The sequence below is a fragment of the Sapajus apella genome, unplaced genomic scaffold (assembly GCF_009761245.1).
Source record: "Sapajus apella isolate SASKATOON/1434 unplaced genomic scaffold, GSC_monkey_1.0 scaffold139, whole genome shotgun sequence".
Lineage (NCBI taxonomy): Eukaryota > Metazoa > Chordata > Mammalia > Primates > Cebidae > Sapajus > Sapajus apella.
Window position 1 is genome coordinate 2,021,889 of NW_022437079.1, and position 21,215 is coordinate 2,043,103.

General features: G+C 53.2%; 1 protein-coding gene and 1 long non-coding RNA gene across 2 annotated transcripts in view; both read left to right on the forward strand.

The window, feature by feature from the left end:
- CTSH (cathepsin H) overlaps window positions 1-15,313 on the forward strand; it is a 22,663-nt gene extending 7,350 nt beyond the window's left edge. Inside the window, exons 3-12 of the mRNA XM_032263847.1 lie at window positions 376-484; window positions 1,776-1,846; window positions 2,756-2,860; window positions 5,296-5,382; window positions 6,242-6,297; window positions 8,143-8,224; window positions 9,460-9,528; window positions 12,238-12,344; window positions 13,964-14,089; window positions 14,871-15,313. Of these exons, the coding sequence (XP_032119738.1) occupies window positions 376-484; window positions 1,776-1,846; window positions 2,756-2,860; window positions 5,296-5,382; window positions 6,242-6,297; window positions 8,143-8,224; window positions 9,460-9,528; window positions 12,238-12,344; window positions 13,964-14,089; window positions 14,871-14,946 (888 nt within the window). The 3' untranslated portion in view covers window positions 14,947-15,313. The remainder of the gene's footprint in view (window positions 1-375; window positions 485-1,775; window positions 1,847-2,755; window positions 2,861-5,295; window positions 5,383-6,241; window positions 6,298-8,142; window positions 8,225-9,459; window positions 9,529-12,237; window positions 12,345-13,963; window positions 14,090-14,870) is intronic.
- A 2,489-nt stretch (window positions 15,314-17,802) lies between these two features.
- On the forward strand, window positions 17,803-18,281 carry LOC116540410. The gene is made up of 2 exons (XR_004264427.1): window positions 17,803-17,883; window positions 18,202-18,281. It is a non-coding gene; the product is annotated as an uncharacterized LOC116540410 (long non-coding RNA).
- The last annotated feature ends 2,934 nt before the right edge of the window (window positions 18,282-21,215 follow it).

The following is a 21,215-nucleotide window of genomic DNA, read 5'->3' on the forward strand; positions in this document are numbered from 1 at the left end:
ATGCATGTGCTTTTGGAAAATGGGGATTTCTGCCATAAACTTGGCCCAGCGCCAGCAGTGGCGTCCAGGAGTGCCCTGCATGTGCCAGGTCTGTTCACCAGTTCCTCTTGGACCGTGAGCTGACTTCCAGGCAGCTATATGATCTTCATTCTGGCCACAGGTCCCTGAAGACAGGATTACTTTGTAACTTCCCAAATTTCTCAGCAGAGACGAAGGGCAGTGCTTAACACAGATTTGTTAACCCATTAACACAGATTTGGCCTGAGAATCACAGCAGAAAGAAAACTTTGATCCTTCCTCTTATGAAAACAAAAAAGCCTCCCTCTAGGGAGCCGCAGCCTGTTCCCTGACTTGCTGCCGCCCGTTTTGTTTTAGCACCATAAGACATACAGCCGGGAGGAGGAGTACCAGCACAGGCTGCAGACATTTGCCAGCAACTGGAGGAAGATAAACGCTCACAACAACGGGAATCACACGTTTAAAAGTACGTGCATGCCTTCCTTCCTGGAAGCTAGTCAGTTACTGACCCAGCCCATGAAAGGGCCACTGGGGGCTTGTGGGTGAAGGGAGCCGAAGCCTGGGCTCTGAAGCTGTGTTTGGCTGACCTCTGATTGTGGCTCCACTGTCACTCCCTGTGTAATGTGGGATTATAAATTTGGGACAATGCCGATACTCCTGTGGGTGGTTGTGAAGTTTACAAGAGGCTCTGTAGAAGCCCCTGCCCGATTCCTGCCATCTGGGGGTTCAGCCTAAAAGCCAAGCTGTGTCTTTGCATTGTTGCAGGGGATAGGGCCTCTTCAGACATGTGCTCTGAGCCCATGAGCGAGCAGCCCCTGGGAACATCTGCTTTCACTCTGAATTAATTTCACTAGAAACCCACACACACGTCCAGCGTATTTGCTGAGGACTCTGAGAAATGTTGGTAATTGACTAAATCAGGAATATAGGCATCAAGCATGAGCTGGAAGGAAATGGGCGTGAACCTCATTTCTGCCCAGTCCTAGCATGTGACCTTCAGGTATGCTAACACAGGCAGTAAAGCAGAAATGAGGCCGGGTTCGGTGGCTCACACCGGTAATCCCAGCACTTTGGGAGGCCGAGGTGGGTGAAACACATGAGGTCAGGAGTTCAAGACAAGCCTGACCAGCATGATGAAACCCCATCTCTACTAAAAATACAAAACTTAGCCAGGCATGGTTGCGGTCACCTGTAATCCCAGCTTCTCAGGAGGATGAGACAGGAGAATCGCTTGAAACTGGGAGGCAGAGATTACAGTGAGCTGAGATCGCACCACTGCAACTCCAACCTTGGAGACAGACCAAGACTCAGTCTTTAAAGAAAAAAGAAAAGAAAAAAAGGCAAACATGATTACACAGCCCCTCCCGGGACCATGTGGAGACCGAATTAGGCAGCAGGCAGGAAGGCCCCGGTACTGGTGAAATGGTTCTTTACCTAGCCATCCACCAGACTCACCAGGGGAGTATCTAAAAAAGTGAGTGCCCAGGCCCCACCCGAGACCAACTATATTGGCATCTCTGGAGTACAGCCCAGACATCTATACCATTGAGAAGCTCCCCAGATGTTTTAGAAGCACGGTGAGAGCTGACCTCAGTGTACTGAATTATATTAAATACAGAAATTTAAAGGAGATGAGTTGCAGTGGTTCTAAATAGGACAAGGTAAACAGGAGGTTTCTTCATTGTTTCTTATTTCTTCATTAGTGAGTCACTAACTGTCTCTGTTTTTGGTTTTATTTTCTCCTTCTCTTTTTTCAGTGGCAGTGAACCAATTTTCAGACATGAGCTTTGCTGAAATAAAACGCAAGTACCTTTGGTCAGAACCTCAGGTAGGTATAATTCATTGCAACCAAATCTGAATCTTTTTACTGAAATCTTTGGAATAAATTTGGTGCCTGCTCTGTTCTAGGCAGATTCAGTCCCATCCCCCAAATGCAGCTGAGGGTGTCCCCGGATTCTTTGGAGGAACCAGAGGAGTCAGCTCTCAGCAGTCCCTCAGTCCAGGCCCATGGCATTAGCAATGTGGACCCTTAACTTAGATCTACCTGATTAAAATATAGATGCTCAGTTAAAAATGAATTTCAGATAAACAACAAGTAATTCTTTAGCATAAGTATATTCTCAATATTGCACAGGATGTACGTACACTACAAAGTTATTCATTGTTTACCTGAAATTCACATTTAACTAGGTGAGCTGTATTTTTATTTGCTACTTCCGTCTACCGTGTCCTAATGCTCTGGACCCTCAAGGGGACATACCATTTAGCATTTGGGACTCATAGACAGGAGAAGGAAGGCTCTGACAGCATCGGCCTTCCTCATTCTCTCTTGGAGTTTCCATCCTTTTTTTTTTTTGGGACGGAGTTTCGCTCTTGTTACCCAGGCTGGAGTGCAATGGCGCGATCTCGGCTCACCGCAACCTCCGCCTCCTGGGTTCAGGTAATTCTCCTGCCTCAGCCTCCTGAGTAGCTGGGATTACAGGCACGCGCCACCATGCCCAGCTAATTTTTTGTATTTTTAGTAGAGACGGGGCTTCACCATGTTGACCAGGATGGTGTCGATCTCTTGACCTCGTGATCCACCCGCCTCGGCCTCCCAAAGTGCTGGGATTACAGGCTTGAGCCACCGCGCCCGGCATAGTTTCCATCTTTATACAGTTCTTCTTGTTGCTGTCAGAAAGGTTTTTAGTTTTGGTTTTGGTTTTTTTCCTGAAAAAAATGTGTTTGGTTGTTCCAGAATTGCTCAGCCACCAAAAGTAACTACCTCCGAGGTACTGGTCCCTATCCACCTTCCGTGGACTGGCGGAAAAAGGGAAATTTTGTCTCACCCGTGAAAAATCAGGTATGCCTGGCGATCTCTATCCTCTTCCCGAAAACAGCCACACTCCCAGACAATACACCAGGAAGGGCCACTCAAAAGGTCCACAGAACAATGGCAAGCACCTCCCTGCCTGTTTTCCCTCCGCCTCCTTCCAGCCCTCTTCCTTTGAAAGGCTGGGGAGGTCGCCAGTTCTCTGAGCCGCTCTGGAGGATGCAAAAGCTCCCCTTTATTAGGCTAAAGTGGTCACCAATCCTTCCAGCACCACCCCTCCCTTGAGAGTTTATTTCCCCATACCCTAGATTTCCCCATTGAGAAAATCTGGGGTATGGGGAAATCCCAGGTCTCTCCCACAGAGCCACCCAAAACATCATGTTCCCCTTGCCAATCCGAGAACCCCATGCATCTCCTCTTGCTGCCTCCATCCTCTCGGAGCCACCAGGGTCCAGCCCCTGCGCTGGGTGGCCGCCGCCCTCTGATTAGTCCAAGTCTCCTGCATCACAAGCTTCTCAGAACAGAGGCTGGCATCCACGGCCTGCGCTGTGGGGCACAGCACCCCTGCAGGGCACAGTGGGCTTGGCAAGGTGAGAGGCCCCGCCTTCCTCCATGGGGGAGCTGGAGGGTCTCAGCGCAGGCCTGTCCTGGAGAGTCTGGACCCTGCCCCTCCGCTGTTCTTCCTGCCTGCTGCGGCCCCTCCCTCCCCAGCAGTGACTGTCTCGGCCTTCTTCAGAAAAACACGGACCTCTGGAGTCCAGGAAATATGAGGGGAAGGTTTCCTTCCTGGAAACTCCTGGCTTTCCATCGAAATTCTCCATAAGAAATGTTTTTTCACTTTCTAAAAAGCCGCACAGCACAGCTTTAAATCCTCCCAGGCTCGCAGCGTTCCTGGAGCCTGCCAAGGGTTGGATATTTAACTAGCACCCAGGAGGCAAAGCAAACTCCCCTTGCAGCAGGAGGCGGGGCAGGAGGCGGGGCAGGAGGCTGCCTTTGCCCCTGTGACCCTAGGGCTCCTTTTAGGCCCTCTGAGAACCACAGGACAGTTCAGTTCATAGTAAGGGTGGGAACCTCAACCTGCTCACACTGGACAGGTGGGAAGGGGAGGTCTGGCAAGAATTCTCCAGGGCCTCCTATTAACTGCTTCCGGGCCATCAGGCAGGACCAAGCCGGCTGGGTGGGGGTGGCATGAGGTGCTTCCTGTCACAGATGTGTGCCATCTCTTACTGTGGCCGCTGTGTGGGGACAGGGACGGACAGCAGCCTCCACAGCGTCCAGCCGCTCAGCACCCCCCGTTGAGAGTTTCTGTCTTGACGGAGGGGGAGCCTGAGAGGAAAGGAGGTTTGCCTGAGGTCCAAGGTCAGTAAGTGACGACAGAGACTTAAAACCAGGTCCCTTCCCCAAGCCCAGTGCCCGAGGCTCAACCCACCCGTCTCCTTCAGCAGTGGGCGTGGTCTCACCAGACCGACCCCCTCCTCTCCCTGGCTGGAGAGGGATGTGAAGGAAGAGACCGGGGGAGGTCAGCATGAACCTGGGGTGATGATATGGGAGGCAGGAAGGGGGCCTGGAGACTTTTCACAAGTATAAGATGGAAGACTGATCCAGACAGGTGAGCAAAGAGATGAGCCTGAGAGAAATCCTAACAGCAGCCGCCAGCACTGTGCCCCTGAGGGACTGCTGACCAGCAGGACCTGACCTAACGCTGCAAATGCCCCACCATCACCAGCCCTGGCCATTCCCACTTTGCAAGCGATGAAGTCAAGGCTTCAAGAGGGGAAGTGACCGGCTCAGGTCACCCACCTGGTGTATGGCAGAGCTGGGATGTGACCCAGGCAGGCCGGCTATAGCCCCAACCCCTGTCCCTCATCTTATTCTGGAGGTGTTGTGAATAAGGGGGCTGGGCAGCAGCAATGAACTATCAGAAGGTGGACGGGGCGGGTCCCCCAGAGTCTGGGGTATCAGGGCTGTCTGAGTGGCGTCGTCTGGCAGTGAGTTGAATGTCTGAGGCTGAGTGGAGGTCAGCACTGAGGCTGGGGTTGGGGGAGCTGTTAGTTTAGCAGGACTGTGGACAGAATGAGATTGGAGGTGGAAAGGAGAGAGAAGATTCTACAAACGGAACTTTGGGGCATCCTTCCGCAGCGAACAGTGGGGAGAACAGGAGCCAGCTGAAGATCGAGCAGGAGGAGGGCCAAAAGATGCAGAATAGGGTGGGCGATCAGGCCCTCGCAGGACGGTGGGGATTGGCCACCAAGGGGCAGGGACTGGGAGTCCACAGGCGCTGGTCAGAGGCCGCCTGCTGCTTCTGCTCCTTTGCAAGCCTCTCAGGGCTTGTGAGGCTCAGAACGCACAGATTTGGAATAGGGCTTTGTAAACTGTCAAGGCACATGGGGACTCTAGGGCTCTGGCAGGGCTGTCTCACGGTGTCCCTGTCACTCACGTCTTCTGCCCTCCCCTGGCCTTTCCAGGGTGCCTGCGGCAGTTGCTGGACTTTCTCCACCACGGGGGCCCTGGAGTCTGCGATCGCCATTGCAACTGGGAAGATGCTGTCCTTGGTAAGAAATCAGCACGTGGGCCGACCCTGCAGAGGACACCCAGCCTGCTGCAGGGCAGGCCTGAGCTGTTGGTCTCCCTGGGGCATTGGCTACGGGCACTGTTTCAGGCAGACCCAGATGCGCCAGCCTTGTGGGCATCTGGCCTAAGAATTTCAAATGATGCTTCCCCGGGAGGGATCTGAGTTTATTAAGGCACCGGCTCAAGGGCCCATTCCCAGGTGGATCTGGGTGGTCCTTAGCTTGACAGCCTGGAGCCTTCCCTGAGTAGGGATTCAGAAAGGCGGCCCCTGCCTGGTGGGTATCTGTCTAGGAGCTACGCCCTTCCCAGCAGCCCCAGTCGTCTTCATGAGGGAAGAGCCTGGACCTATGCATCCATCCCCTCGCCCGCGAGAGAGGGCTGAGGCATCCAAAAGAACTGGCCTAGTCCCCGCCTCTGTGTAGGAAGGAGGGAGAGTGCACAGCAGGCCTGGTGAGGCCATAAGGGCCCTGGGTTGAGGACAGGTGGGGGCAGGGTCTCTGGCTGGGCCTGTCTCCCCCATCCTATACACCGCCGTGTGACCTCACGCTCTGCTCGTGTGGGCATACCTACAGGCCAGAGGCTTGGACCCAGCAGCCTTTGCCCCCCTCACCTTCCCTGGCTGCCCCTGCTTCCTGAACCCCTCCCAACACGTGCCGGCTGCTGGGCTGGCACTGCAGGACCTATAGCAACTGTCCCTGCCCTTGGGGAGTTTATAATCTGGTCACCTTGACATAGCACTGATGAGGCCGCAGATGTGGCTCAGCCGGGGAGGCTCAGTGCCTCGTGCCAAAGCCTCGATGGCTTCTCAGCTCGCAGCTCACCGGTGTGTCCTTCTCCCAGGCCGAGCAGCAGCTGGTGGACTGCGCCCAGGACTTCAACAATCACGGCTGCCAGGGGTATGTCCCTGACTAGGAGGGGCCCAGAACCTCTCCGCATTTCCCACGGATCACTTCGACAGGACCCAGTGTGTGCCGGCTCTGCCACAGATACCCGCCCACCACTGCCCTGGGCGGTGGCACCATGGCCTCTGTTGCACAGGCACAGTCACCTCACATGGCCGGGTCTCAGCCAGGACAGGGCAGGGCTGGACCCCGAGCCCAGGCCTCTGTCCGCTCTCCACTGTCTCACCTGGCTGTCACTCCACAGCGAGGTCAGCCTCACCCGCCACCAAGGCCTCTGAAAGAGTGGCCAACGGGATTAACAGAGGGAGCAGCAGCCTTACCTGTCATCCCCCAAACCCGAGGTCCACACGAGGAGGCAGGGTTGGCCTTTCGATGAACTCGCTGAAGTTCAAGCCTCCCTAGCTCGTTGCGCCCTGCGAGCAGGAGGCGACTGTGGATCAGGGCTGGTCCTCACCTGGGCCCGCTTTCCTGGCCCACTCTAAGCAGGCTGCCAGGAGTTTGCCGACGTTTCTGCAGTGACCCCAGTGCTCCCTTCATGCAGAGCTCTGGGACAGTTCTGCGGTGTTTGCTCACCTGGCACGTGGTGTGCATAAAGCCCTGGGGCGCCCTGCCTGGCTCCCTCCACCTCCCTGGGGACCATCCCTCTCCCAGGCCAGCCCCTCTGAGCCGGTTCTTCCTCCTCCTGCAGGGAGCTGTGCTGCGGGGGAATGAGTCCTGGGGGCCTGGGGTGAAGTCACAGCCTGTTCAGTGTCCCTTTCCTCTCCACAGCTTAGAAACCCCACCCATAACAAGAATCTGACATTTTGGCACTCTGAGGTCCCACTGTTTTTTCTTTTTTTTTTTGAGATGGATCTCGCTCTGTCCCCAGGCTGGAGTGCAGTGACACGATCTTGGCTCACTGCAGCCTCCGCCTCCTGTGCTCAAGCGATTCTCCTGCCTCAGCCTCCTGGGTAGCTGGGACCACAGGCCTGCGCCCACACCCAGCTAGTATTTTCAGTAGAGCCGGGGTTTCACCATGTTGGCCAGGCTGGTCTCAAGCTCCTGACAGGTGATGCACCCGCCTCGGCCTTCCAGTGTGTTAGCATTACAGGCATGAGCCACTGCACCCAGCCTGTTCTTCAAAGGAGTCTGCTTTGGTTCGCGACAGTACTTCCTTTTCTCATTCATGCCACAAATGTCATGAAGCACGCGCCGTGTGTAAGCGCTGGTGTACAACGCTCAGCAGAACTCAAGGAGCGCACATTCTGCCAGGCTCAGACAGACTACGGTCAAGGCTAGGCTAGGTCAGACGGTGCTGAATGCTATGGAGAGAAACAGCAGGGACGGGGATTGCTGGGCAGCTGCGGAGTTTTTATTTATTCGGGGAGGCCATGTGAGGTAGACAAAGACCCACCTTTGTAACCACTTCCTAGCTTTGGCTCTGTGGCCCTGGGCCTCTTTGCCTCAGCAAATGACAGCATCCACCCCACGGGATCGACATACGGGGTCAGGGAGTCGCGGCTGGGAAGCACCTGCCCAGGGGGCGTGGCCATGGCAATGACAGTGCCCTGGCTGATGCTGTTGACCTTGGTGTGGGGCTGTGCGCTCCTGACAGGGCAGCTGGCCTTGAGGGGTCCCTGTCCCACTGAGGCACATTTGGGCTGCTCCTTGGACTCCGGTGGCCTCCCCTGAGTTTGCTGAGTCTTATCCCAAGGCATCTCAGAGACCCCCTCTGCCACTGGGACCTGCCCAACCAAGCCCTAGCCTGCCAGGGCAGACATCTCACCCATGCCAGCCCCCGCAGGCCCCGCCTCTATCAGAGCGACCCCAGGTGGGCTCAGCGGTGTGTCCTTCTTGCAGGGGTCTACCCAGCCAGGCTTTCGAGTACATCCTGTACAACAAGGGCATCATGGGTGAAGACACCTACCCCTACCAGGGCAAGGTAACTCCTGGCAGCCTCCGCTCTGTCTTCCCGACGCACAGCGCACCTAGTTCACTCCCTCCCAGCCTTGGAAGACATCCCTTCTCCCCCGACCTCCCTTCTGCCAGAATTCTCACGGTTGTCTGTGCCGTCCACATTCTTCCTTCCCTCGTCCACCTACCCGAGCCCACTGTTCTCACCAGCCCAGGGGCCTCTCATCACCTCACCCCATGCCCACTCTGTGGCACCATCTCTCTCCTTCCTGAGCCGGCCTTCTCAGGACCCCTCCCTCCCCACCTTCCTGGCTCCTCTCCCTCCTGCCGTGAGCGCCATCCTCTGGCCTCTCCCCTCTGTCTGTGCAGTCGGCCTCTTGCACTAAGGACCCTCTTGGGGCCCACCCCTGGCCTTCACCCTCCCAAGGCTGCTGGACCTCCCTGCCATCACCTCCGCCCAGCCTCGCCACAGCCGAGCACCGTCGCTCCTCCCCATTTCCCCTTGCACTGCGTCCCTCGGAATCTCCTGGGTGCCCACAGTCCTGTGGGGCCGGTCCCCTCCCGGCCCTCCCTGCTGCCAGCCTGCGAAGCCCACAGACCCCACACAGCGCCCTTAGCCCATCCGAGTTGCTGACCACTCAGACCTGGGCTTTTCTACTCCATGGAGGGTGCCCTCCCCAGGCCTCTCAGACCCAGCTCAGACCCCGCTCCTGCCGTGATCAGAATGCTGCAGAGGCTCCATGCAGCCTTCAGGAGAAAGCCCAGACTCTGCACCAGTGTCCCTGTCCCATCTCCCTTACTCCCCTGCCTCACCCACAGGCCTCATGCTCATCCCTGAACACCAGTCCTGTCCCTCGTCCCTCTCCTGCCTTGGAAGGGCTGCGCTTCCCTCCTTGTGACCTTACCCCTGCACCTGCCTCTCGCCAGAGTTGTTTCCTGGGCTGGGACTGTCCCCACTCCCCTGCCACACAGGCTCTGACTCAGCCTTCACTTCCGAGAGAGTTTCCTCAGGCTGGGTCAGGCCCCTCCCCAGGCTCCCACCACACACCCTGTGTGCCCACCTCTGCCAAAGCCAGCACAGAGCCACCTGCCACCAGACCCTGAGCTCCTTGAGGACAAGGATGCTCTAATTCTCTCTGACATGATCCCACCCCCCAGGCCCTTGCACGTCTTGTTTTGCTTAGTTAATGTTATTGAACTGCAAGGGGACGCTAAGACTTCAGGTCCCTCACCTCTATTTCATGCCCTTTGCATCCTCAACAGGACAGTGACTGCAAGTTCCAGCCCGGAAAGGCCATCGGCTTTGTCAAGGATGTCGCCAACATCACAATCGTGAGTGCTGATCCCTCTCTGGGATGGGGAATGCGTTGTGATGAGGAGGTCGCTGTCACGCTGTCAGATGGCCAGCGGGCCCAGCAGGGCAGCCCTCTGGCAGCACGTCCCATGGTTGACGAGTTCAGGTCATCACTGGATCTCAGTCGCGGTAACGGTGGCAAGGCAGGCGATGGGAGGGAGAGTGCAGACTGGCCCTAGGCGATGAGTATCATTATTGCCTCATCTGATACATGAGGAAACCGTGGCTCCGAGTGGCAGGACTCTGGTTCCAAACTCCAGGTCTGCATACACCTCCCTTCTATTTTCTTGCCTGTAAAATGCAAGCAATTGTTTTTTTTTTTGTTTGTTTGTTTGTTTGTTTTTTTTTTTTTTTTTGGTTTTTTTTTTTTTTTTTTGAGACGGAGTCTCGCTCTTGTTACCCAGGCTGGAGTGCAATGGCGCGATCTCGGCTCACCGCAACCTCCGCCTCCTGGGTTCAGGCAATTCTCCTGCCTCAACCTCCTCAGTAGCTGGGATTACAGGCACGCGCCACCATGCCCAGCTAATTTTTTGTATTTTTAGTAGAGACGGGGTTTCACCATGTTGACCAGGATGGTCTCGATCTCTTGACCTCGTGATCCACCCGCCTCGGCCTCCCAAAGTGCTGGGATTACAGGCTTGAGCCACCACGCCCGGCCCAATGCAAGCAATTGTTGACATCTTGCGGAAGATGTCATGAGCACGTGCTTGACACAGCGCATGTGAGACTGAGGACAATCTGTCCTGTCCCACAAGACAGGTGGGCAGATCACTTGAAGCCAGGAGTTCAAGACCTGCTGCGTGTATGTCACTCAGGATGAGCCAGGCCCTGCTGCAGTAACAGCCACACCCAATCTGAGTGGCTGACAACAGCCAAAGGGGGTGTGGCACTCCTGCACCCCTGCACAGCTTAGGGAGGGTGGCGTGTGCTCGGTGCTGTTGGCCTCTCGCCAGGACTAGAGGGAAACAGAATGGTAACTGATGCCCCAGCTCTAAAGCCAAAACAAGTGCAGTCACGTGGACCTCACGTGAACAGGGAAGTGGTAGTCTCAGCCTGCTTCTCCCAGAGAGAACTGGAACGTGAGTGAGCGCCCTCAGGACTCCAGTGCACATGTGTGCAAGTGTGGGAGGGTGTGTGTGCGGAGCGGAGGCATAGCCCTCAGGTTGCGTGTGTGCCCACAAATATATGTGCACTTCACAAACGCGCTATATATGTAATGACAGCAGCTGCCATTTAGTGGAAGCATGTGCCAAGCTCTCAGCAGTACCAGCTTAACTTGGTGGAGTACTTCCAGGCACTGTACCAACCATCAACCTAGACCCGTGCTGGCCCTAGATGAGTATGTTTATTACCTCATTTGATAGATGAGGAGACAGAGGCTCCGAGTGGTTCAGTAACACGCCCAAGGCCACAGAGCTGGGAAATGGATGCCAGATTTGAACTAAGAATATGTCATTCTAGAACCAGGGCTCAGCGCCTTGACAACATACAGCCCACACCTGCACTCAGGATGTCACCGTCTTCAGAATGTAGCTGCTGTCACTCAGGCTGGCTGCTCTGGGCCATGATATCTCACTGAGAGGGGAACTCGGGGCTCAGAGGTATCCCTTTGCGTGGTCCCCAGGAGAGAGGGCCTCATTGGTGACAGCTGCAGGGCTCTGAAGGCCAGAACTGGCAGGAAATGTGCCACCTGTCTGCGGCAGGCGTCACCCCTGTGCCGGGCCAGCCTCTGTGCCCTCCGTGTCTCAGATATGCCCCGACCTGTCGGGCCCACAAGGCCTCGTCCACAGGCCAGGAGGAAGGCAGTCCCCTGCCAGGCAGCTGCTTGCTTTTCACAGCTGAGTCTCTGTCCACCCCTCCAGGGAGGCAGGACTGAGAGAGGCTGGGCGTCCCTTCCGCCTGCACCTGTTTCCCTTCAGCAGGGCCCTGGCCTCAGCGCAGGTAACTTCCGCCCTCATTTCCACTCCTAGAGGTCTCTGCGTTAGCGCACCCTAACCCAGCCGCCCCATCCCAGAAGCTCTAAAAAGTGCCGATGCCTGGGACCTGCCCTGCCGATACTGTTGTAGTCGGTCTGGGGCGCAGCCTGGACTTGGGGGTTTTTTAAGGTTCCGCATGGGGTTCTAACTGCTGCTGTCACCTGGCCTCTGAGCTCATTTCAAAGCTGCAGCCTCCAGGAAGCTACCGACTTCCCGCCACCTTCCTTCCCCCTTGGAGGGGACAGGACCTACTCAGAAGGCACACAGCCCTTGGCTGGGTCTTCTCTTGTTCCCACAGCCATCTGTGACCTACCTGTCCATGGTTTATTACCCCCACGTTCTACCAGCACGGCTTTGTAGACTGGGTTTATGGGTGCAGGGAGTCCTGGGGTGGCAGTAGGGACATCACGCCCATCTCTGCACCCCTGAGAGCTGCTGGCCCAGGAGAGAGCCTCAGGGAATGATGGAATGAGAGAGTCCACACTGAACATCATGGTCCCTGTCCCAGAGGGTACAGGGTTTCCTAGGAGCAGAGTTGGGCAGAGGAACAAGAGATGGCCAGACAAACTGAGCCGAAGACGGGAATGGAGGGAAGCCGCAGGGGAGCTCATTCTGGCCATCCGCGCCACTCTGGGCCTCTAGCCCCTTGCTGGAGGCAAAAGTCTGTGCTGTGAAGGGAGCAGGGGTGACAGGCGGGTCTTGTCTCCACAGTATGACGAGGATGCGATGGTGGAGGCCGTGGCCCTCTACAACCCCGTGAGCTTTGCCTTCGAGGTGACTCACGACTTCATGATGTATAAACGGGGCATCTACTCCAGGTGAGCCGGGGTCCCAGGAGCCAGGAGGGACAGTGGGGAGGGGCTGGGTGGGCCTCCTCACACCCCTCTCGTGAGACTTATCACAGCCTAGACTCCTGGGCGTCAGACCCCTCGTGACACCTGCCAGGCGCTGGGCATTTTACACACCCCTCAGTTAATCCTCACACAGCCCCAAGGGCCAGGAGCCACGGCCTCTTCTCATGGCAAAGGAGAGGGAAGTTCAGAAGGGTTACAACAGACCCAAGCCACCTGGCTAGTTATAGCTAGGGCCAAAATGTGAAGCTCTGTGCTGCTTCACAGAAGAGCTGCCTCCAGTTTTAAAAAACCCATATTCAGGCCGGGCGCGGTGGCGCATGCCTGTAATCCCAGCACTTTGGGAGGCTGAGGCGGGTGGGTCACCTGAGGTCAGGAGTTCGAGACCAGCCTGACCAACATAGAGAAAAACCCCATCTCTACTAAAAATACAAAATTAGCCGGGCGTGCTGGGACATGCCTGTAATCCCAGCTGCTCAGGAGGCTGAGGCAGGAGATTTGCTTGAACCTGGGGGTCCGAGGTTGCAGTAGCAGAGATTGTACCATTGCACTCCAGCCTGGGCAAAGAGCAAAAGTCTGTCTCAAAAAAATAAACATAAAAATAAAAACCATGTTCAGGCCAGGCGTGGTGGCTCACGCCTGTAATCCCAGCACTTTGGGAGGCCGAGGCAGGCAGATCCCTTGAGGCCAGGAGTTTGAGACCAACCTGGTCAACATGACTAAACTCCTTCTCTACTAAAATTACAAAAACCATATAGCCAGGCGTGGTGGTGCATGCCTGCAATCCCCGCTACTAGGGAGGCTAAAACACAGGAATTGCTTGAGCTCGGGAGGAGGTGGTGGCAGTGAGCCAAGATCGAGCCCCTGCACGCCAGCCTTGGGGACAGAGGGAAGCTCTGTCTCAAAAAAAAGGAAAAAGCAAACCCGTGTTCAGAAATTTGAAGATGATGTAAAATAGGGAGGAGAGCGTAGCAGCCTCACGCAGCAGGGTCCTGTGCTGGAAGTCATCCAGGCTTCTTCAGCGAAACCAAGCTCACCCGCACCTCTTAGCCCCATTTCCCTCCCTTCATCAGCCTGCCCATTAACACTGCTCAGGTCTGTGCCCTCTGCTCCCTCCCTGAGGCTCCGCCCCAGCCACCATTGTCCTCGGGCCCCCAACGCCCCCACACACTGGTCCAGCCTCCACTGGGAGCCATCTGCCTTCTGAAACCCTCCTCTTGCCACGCCAACCTTTAAATACAGCAGCGTCCCTGCTGTCCCCGGGTCCGAGCCTGGCGGGGACCCTCATGATCTGGTCCTCCCCCTTTCTTCGCGCTTATCTGCCATCAAACCCTGTCCCTGCCATTACACCCTGCAGCCCCCACCCCAGCCGCACCATTGCACTCCACCCTAGGCGATAGAGTGAGACTCCATCTCAAAAAATAAATAAAAAAGAATTCTCTCCTGGTGATTAAATCACCACCTTACAGGCCTCCCTGGCCCCCCGTGGGGAACACTGCTCTAAAGCATTTGAAGAGGCATTGGATGGGACCGGCATGCCTTTATCCCTCCCCTATGATCGCCTCGTTTTTAATTTTGTTTTCCAGTACTTCCTGCCATAAAACTCCGGATAAAGTTAACCACGCAGTACTGGCTGTTGGATATGGAGAAGAAAACGGGATCCCTTATTGGATCGTGAAAAACTCTTGGGGTCCTGAGTGGGGAATGAACGGGTAAGCAGCTCCCAGGTCCCACTGCAGGGAGGGGGACACTGCTGAGGCCTGGAGGCCCGTCTCTTCCACCTCAGAGTTACGGCTTTCGACAGACAAGCTGCTCAGCCCGGCACAGCCCAGGCCATGGGGAAAGGGAGCATGAGAGCACAGCCTCCGCATCTCCAAGCCCCCATTCGCAGCCCTCACAGGGCCCCAGGTCTTCAGGACGGCTGCAGGGAGGGCAGGAGGCCGGCTGCCTCAGAAGGATCTGTAATCGCTGCTGGGAAAACAGCTGAGAACTCGGAACTCTGTTAGCACGAAGTCGGGATCTGGGAGGGTCCGTCTTTGAGAAATCAATGCAACAAATGTACTCCTGAACAGGGACAGCCCCTCCTAGGAGAAAAGGCTGGCATGTGCTGCCTGGGTGTCTATGTGGCCATGCCTCTGTCCTGTCCTCCTGGACCATATCCTCATCTGAAAAGGAGAGCTTACATGTTCCCTCGGGATCCTGGTGGTTAAATAGCTGTGTGAGAGCCCAGCCAGGCTAAGAAGGGGCCCTCGGTAAATTTTCGGGAAAAGAGGGATATGGATCATTCATTTAGCAGCCAAGGAGAGGGAAGAATGAATTATTCACAGTCAGGTCAACAATTTACTGCTGGTCAAATAAACTGAATGCTGCTGTTCTATAATAAATTCAGAGGGTCTCATCCCTGGAGTCAGCTTTTGGTGGGCAGCAGAACATTCTAGAAAGGCCTGTGGTGAGGAGACCACCGGCCGGGCCTCAGCTCCTCTCTCTGCCCAGGTACTTCCTCATCGAGCGTGGGAAGAACATGTGTGGCCTGGCCGCCTGCGCCTCCTACCCTATCCCTCTGGTGTGAGTTGTGGCAGCCGAGCGGCGGACTGGCAGAGATGGAGAGGAACGGGCAGCCTGGGCCTGGGTGGAGATCCCGCCCTGGAGGAAGCTGTGGGGAGATGGACCGGGCTGCCCAGCTTTCTGCCCTCACCTCCGTGTGCAGCCTGGAAACCTACAGAGAAGGAGGAGTTCCACCATGAGCTCACCCGCATCTGTGACCCAGAGGTCACCAGCCGTGTGCCTTAGTGTCGTTCTTAACAGACTCAAACCACATGGACCATGAATATTCTTTCTTTCCAGAAGGGCTACTTTCCACACACACAGAGTGCTCCGTGCACTCTCTTTCTGTATCCATTGTTCAATAAACACTGAATGATCACCTCCCTGATGGAGCAGGCTGGTCACGGACCATGACTCAGACGGGGTCCATCCTCAACGCTCAGTCCCCCAGGAAGGAGGCATCACGGGGTGCCCAGGCTCTGGCTGGGAGGCTGGTGGGGGTGCCAGTGGTATTGTCCATCAGATGGGGTCTTCAGGAGGAAGAGCACATTTAATTTGATATCTTGACTATTTGCCCCCAACCTGAGTGGGGAAGTGGAGAGGAGACAAACTGGCCACGCTGCGGCAGAGGCAGGATTCAAGCCCACGTGGTCAGCCCAGAAGCCTGCATTTCTCTGTGTGGCCTCCCCAGTCGCAGCTGCCTACCCCTATTCAGACTCTGCCCCCTACCCCCACATGGGATGGCCCAGCCCTTCCTCACCAACCCCTTATTTCAAATGTGCCCAGATGCTCTGATCATTTCCACGCCACTGTTTCCCTTGCCTTGTCTCTTTTAAGAAATTTCTATCTCTGTTTAGAGAACAGCCATGAAACTGCTGCTGCTTCCTGAAGCTTCTGGGCTCTGGGCTGTCTGTAGAACAAGCTGGAGCCTGCCAGCTCTTGTCCTGTGGTTCACAAACTTTTTTTTTTTTTTTTTTTGGAGAGAGTCTTGCTCTGTCGCCCAGGCTGGAGTACAGTACCGTGACGCGATCTTGGCTCACTGCAACTTCCGACTCCTGGATTCAAGTGATTCTCCTGCTTCAGCCTCCTGAGTAGCTGGGATTACAGGTGTCTGGCATCATGCCCAGCTAATTTTTTGTATTTTAGTAGAAACGAGGTTTCACTGTGTTGCCCAGGCTGGTCTCAAACTCCTGACCTCATGATCCACCTGCCTCGGCCTCCCAAAGTGCTGGGATTACAGGCATGAGCCACCTCACCCGGCCTAGACTTTCTTAATGATAAAATCTGTTATGTCATTTCGGCCTCCTGAAGAGCTAAAGACTTATATATTTGAAAAATATATATGTTCATGACAAGCTTATTTAGATAATACAAGTATGGTTTAATTTATTAGAAAATTCTAGTAACATAAGACCACAACTATGTAAGACAAAAGCAATCATCTTGCTGGACATGGTGGCTCATGCCTATAATCCCAGCACTTTGGTAGGCCAAGGCAAGTGGATCACCTGAGATCAGGAGTTCAAGACCAGTCTGGCCAACACGGTAAAACCCCATCTCTACTAAAAATATTGTAAAAAAAAAAAAAAAAAAAAAAAAAAAAAAAAAGCCAGAGTGGCAGTGCGTGCCTGTAGTCCCAGCTACTCAGGAGGCTGAGGCAAGAGAATCGCTTGACCCAGCAGATAGAGGTTGCAGTGAGCTGAGATTGCACCATTGCACTCCAGCCTGGGCGACAGAGTGAGACTCCATTTCAAAAAAAAAAAAAAATCATCTTAATAAACTCATTGGATGGAACTCTATTTTGGATTTAAAAAAATAACATAAAATGAAAGGATAATTTCTTTTCTTTTCTTTTTGTTTTGTTTTTGAGATGGAGTCTCGCTCTGTCACCCAGGCTGGAGTGCAGTGGCGTGATCTCAGCTCACTGCAACCTCTGCCTTCCTGGTTCAAGTGATTCTCCTGCCTCAGCCTCCCAAGTAGCTGGGATTAAAGGCATGCACCGCCACACCCAGCTCATTTATATAGTTTAGTAGAGATGGAGTCTTACTATGTTGGTCAAGCTGGTCTTGAACTGCTGACCTCAAGTGATCCACCCACCTCAGCCTCTCAAAGTGCTGTGCCATTGCACTTCAGCCTGTGTGACAGAGTAAGACCCTGTCGGGGGAAAAAAAAAAAAAAAAAAAAAAAAAAGCAGCAGCCTGTGTACTCAAGACTTTAAAATTTCAAGACAGATTAATTGTGGAAGATCAGGGCATATCCCTGCCATGGTCATTATTAACGTGAGTGAACTAAGCATCTCCTCCCAAAATCAAAGTGTCCATGACAAAAAGCCTAGCATCTGCTGGAATATCCAGTGGAAGGAACGTTAATCGTGCACAGCTTTTTGGAAGCAAACACACCTGATTCAAATCTTAATTTTCCTTTGAATTTTCTGTGTGACCTGGGAGGCGGGGAGGGGTGTTAGTTACCCTCTCTGAGCCTCTGTTTCATTGTCTATAAATTGATATAATCATATTTTCTTCATGATTTTTAAATGTCTTTTAAATTTTTGTAGAGATGGGGTTTCACTCTGTTACCCAGGCTGATCTCAAGCTCCTGCACTCAAGCAATCTGCCCACCTCAGCCTCCCAAAGTGCTGGGATCACAGGCGTGAGCCGCCACACCCGGTCTTCACAATCTCATGAATAGAATTGAGTCGACTTAGGGAAATAGCGCCACACCTGGCTGTTAGAAAGCCGTCATAAAGGCCGGGCGCAGTGGCTCAAGCCTGTAATCCCAGCACTTTGGGAGGCCGAGGAGGGTGGATCACGAGGTCAAGAGATCGAGACCATCCTGGTCAACATGGTGAAACCCCGTCTCTACTAAAAATACAAAACATTAGCTGGGCGTGGTGGCGCGCGCCTGTAATCCCAGCTACTCAGGAGGTTGAGGCAGGAGAATTGCCTGAACCCAGGAGGCGGAGGTTGCGGTGAGCCGAGATCGTGCCATTGCACTCCAGCCTGGGTAACAAGAGTGAAACTCCGTCTCAAAACAAACAAACAAACAAAAAAAACTATATATCGAGGCTGGGAGTGTTGGCTCATGCCTGCAATCCCAGCATTTTGGGAGGCTGAGGCAGGCAGATCACCTGAAGTCAGAAGTTCCAGACCAGCCTGGCCAACATGGCGTAACCCTGTCTCTACTAAAAACAAAAAATTAGCCAGGTGTGGGGACACATGCCTGTAATCCCAGCTACTGGGGAGGCTGAGACAGGAGAATCACTTGAACTCTTCCAGTCGAGAATGTGGTGAGCTGAGAAAGCATCGTTGTACTCCAGCCTAGGCAACAAGAGCAGAAACTTCATCTCAAAAACAAACAAAAAACTACGTATTGGCTGGGTGCGGTGCCTCATGCCTGTAATCCCAGCACTTTGGGAGGCTGAGGTGGGCGGATAACTTGAGGTCAGGAGTTCAAGGCCAGCCTGGACAACATGATGAAACCCCACCCCTACTAAAAATACAAAAAATTAGCCAGGTATGGCATTAGGTGGCTGTAACCCAGCTAACTCAGGAGGCTGGGGCAGGAGAATTGTTTGAACCCAGGAGTCGAAGGTTGCAGTGAGGCAAGAATGAACTACTGCACTCCAGCCTGGGTGACATCAGCCTCAAAACAAAACAAAACAAAACAAAACAACGTATTAGATATAAGCCAGAACCTTTAATTAAGCAGAAGCAGCAACAAAAAAGGAGAAGGCAAAGAGCCAGAAGAGTACTTGTCAAAATGCACCCTTCATCTTGAGCCACGCTTCTTCATACCCTTACAGTTAACTCTTCCTTCAATCTACTTGAATGATTAGTTCAAGAAATAAACGGAAGACTAAAAATTCTAGATTGTACTACAAAGCAGCTAATCGAGGAAAATCCCTAACATGGCTGAGGCTCAAACTGCATTGGTTAAGTTTAATAAACATTGGAAGAGTAGAAACATCTGGAAATAAAGACCTAGGTTAAAAAAAAAAAAAGACCTAGGTTGAAACCTAATGGTACAACTTCCACCAAGATGGCCGAATAGGAACAGCTCTAGATTGCAGTTCCCAGCGAGAGCCACACAGAAGACCAGTGATCAATCGAGGTACCAGGTTCATCTCCAAGCGACTGGTTGGAGGTTGGTGTAGTCCAAGGAGGGCAAAGCAAGGCAGGGTGGGGCACTGCCTCACCTGGGAAGTGCAACTGGCCAGAGGACTCCCCTCCTATGGAGGCCATCGAGGACTTTTCCCCTCCAGCACTCCTGTTCAGATATTGTGCTTCTCCCAAGGTCTTTACAACCCACAGACCAGGAGATCCCCGCTGGGCTGACAAGCACCTAGAGTTACCAGCATAGATCTGAGCAGCCGCTCCAATGCAGGCTGTCTGTGCAAATCTGGGTGGATGTTTTGGCTGGAGCTCCTGCGAGACACAGCTTCCCACTCCCCAGAAAGAGGGGGAGCTAAAAGCAGGGAGCCAACTGATAGGCTTGGCGTGTCCCACCCCTACAAAGACCAGCAACTGAAACCCTCTGGCTTGAGAGTTTCCCAGCCAGCACATCAGTTGGGAGTTCCACCCAGTACGATGGAGCTCAGTGCGGGGAAGAGTGTCTGCCATTACCAAGGCGGTTCTAATCTTACCTGTGTAAACAAAAGCCAGGGGAAGCTCACAAAGCAGCTGGACTGAGCCCGCGGCAGCCCAACAGCACTTCTGAAGGCACACTGTGACTAGATTCCCTTCTTGCTAGGCAGGACATCTCCGAAAAAAAAGGCAGCAGCACATCAGGGACTCATAAATAAAACCCCACCTCCCCAGGACAGGGCAACCAAGAAAAGGGGCAACTGTGAGTTCTGCTGCAGCAGATTCAAGGGTCCCTCTGCAGCAGCCCTAAAGGGAGCAATGGAGTTCCTATGAGCTCCAATAAGGGACACACTGCCTCCTGAAGCGGCTCCCTGACCCCCATATTACCAAAAAGATGCCTCATACAGGAGAGCTCTGACATCTGGTGAATGCCCTTCTGGGACAAAGCTACCAGAGGAAACAACAGGCAGCAACCCTTGCTGTTCTGCAGCCCCTGTGGGTGATTCCTAGGCAAGCAAGGACTGGAGTGGACCTCCAGCAGTCCCATAGCAGAGGGGCCTGTTAGAAGGAAAACTAAAAAAGAAATAGCTTCAATATCAACAGAAAGGACGTCCACTCAGGGACCCCGTCCCAAATCACCAACTTCAAAGGCCAAAGGTAGATAAATCCAGGAAGATGGGAAGAAACCAGTGCAAAAAAGATGAAATCATCAAACACCAGAATGCCTCTCCTCCTCCAAGGGATCACGACCCCTCACCGGCAAGGCAACAAAACAGGATGGAGAATGAGTTAGACAAATTGACAGCAGCAGGCTTCAGAAGAGGAGTAATAACAAACTTCTCTGAGATAAAAGAACATGTTCTTTCTAACCCAATGCAAAGAAACTAAAAACCTTGAAAAAAGGTTAGACAAAATAGAATAACTAGAATAACCAGCTTAGAGAAGAACATAAACGACTTGATGGAGCTAAAAAACACAGCACTAGAACTTCAAGAAGCATACAAAAGTTTCAATAGCCTAATCGATAAAGCAGAAGAAAGGACATCAGAGATTTAGGATCAACTCAATGAAATAAAACGAAAAGGCAAGATTAAAGAGTGAAAAGAAATAAACAAAGCCTACAAGAAATATGGGATTACGTGAAAAGACCTAATCTACGTTTGATCGGCGTACCTGAATGTGACGAAGAGAATGAATCCCACGCCTGAAAACACTCTTCAGGATATTATCCAGAACTTCTCTCACCATTCCTATTCAATGGAAATACAAACTACCAGCAGAGATTACTATAACTCTATGCACATAAACCAGTAAATCTAGAAGAAATGGATAAATTCCTGGACACTTACACCCTCCCAAGACTAAATCAGGAGTAAGTTGAAACCCTGAATAGACCAATAACAAGGTCTGAAGTTAAGGCAGCAATTAATAGCCTACCAACCAAAAAAAAGTCCAGGTCCAGATGGGTTTACAGCTGAATTCTACCAGACGTACAAGGTGGAGGTGGTACCATTCCTTCTGAAACTATTCCAAACAATACAAAACGAAGGAATCCTCCGTAACTAATTTTATGAGACCAACATCATTCTGATACCAAAACCTGGCAGAGACATAACTTAAAAAAAAAGAGAGAAAAAAAACACAAAACTTCAGGCCAATATCCATGATTAACATCGATGCAAAAATCTTCAATAAAATACTGGCAAACCAA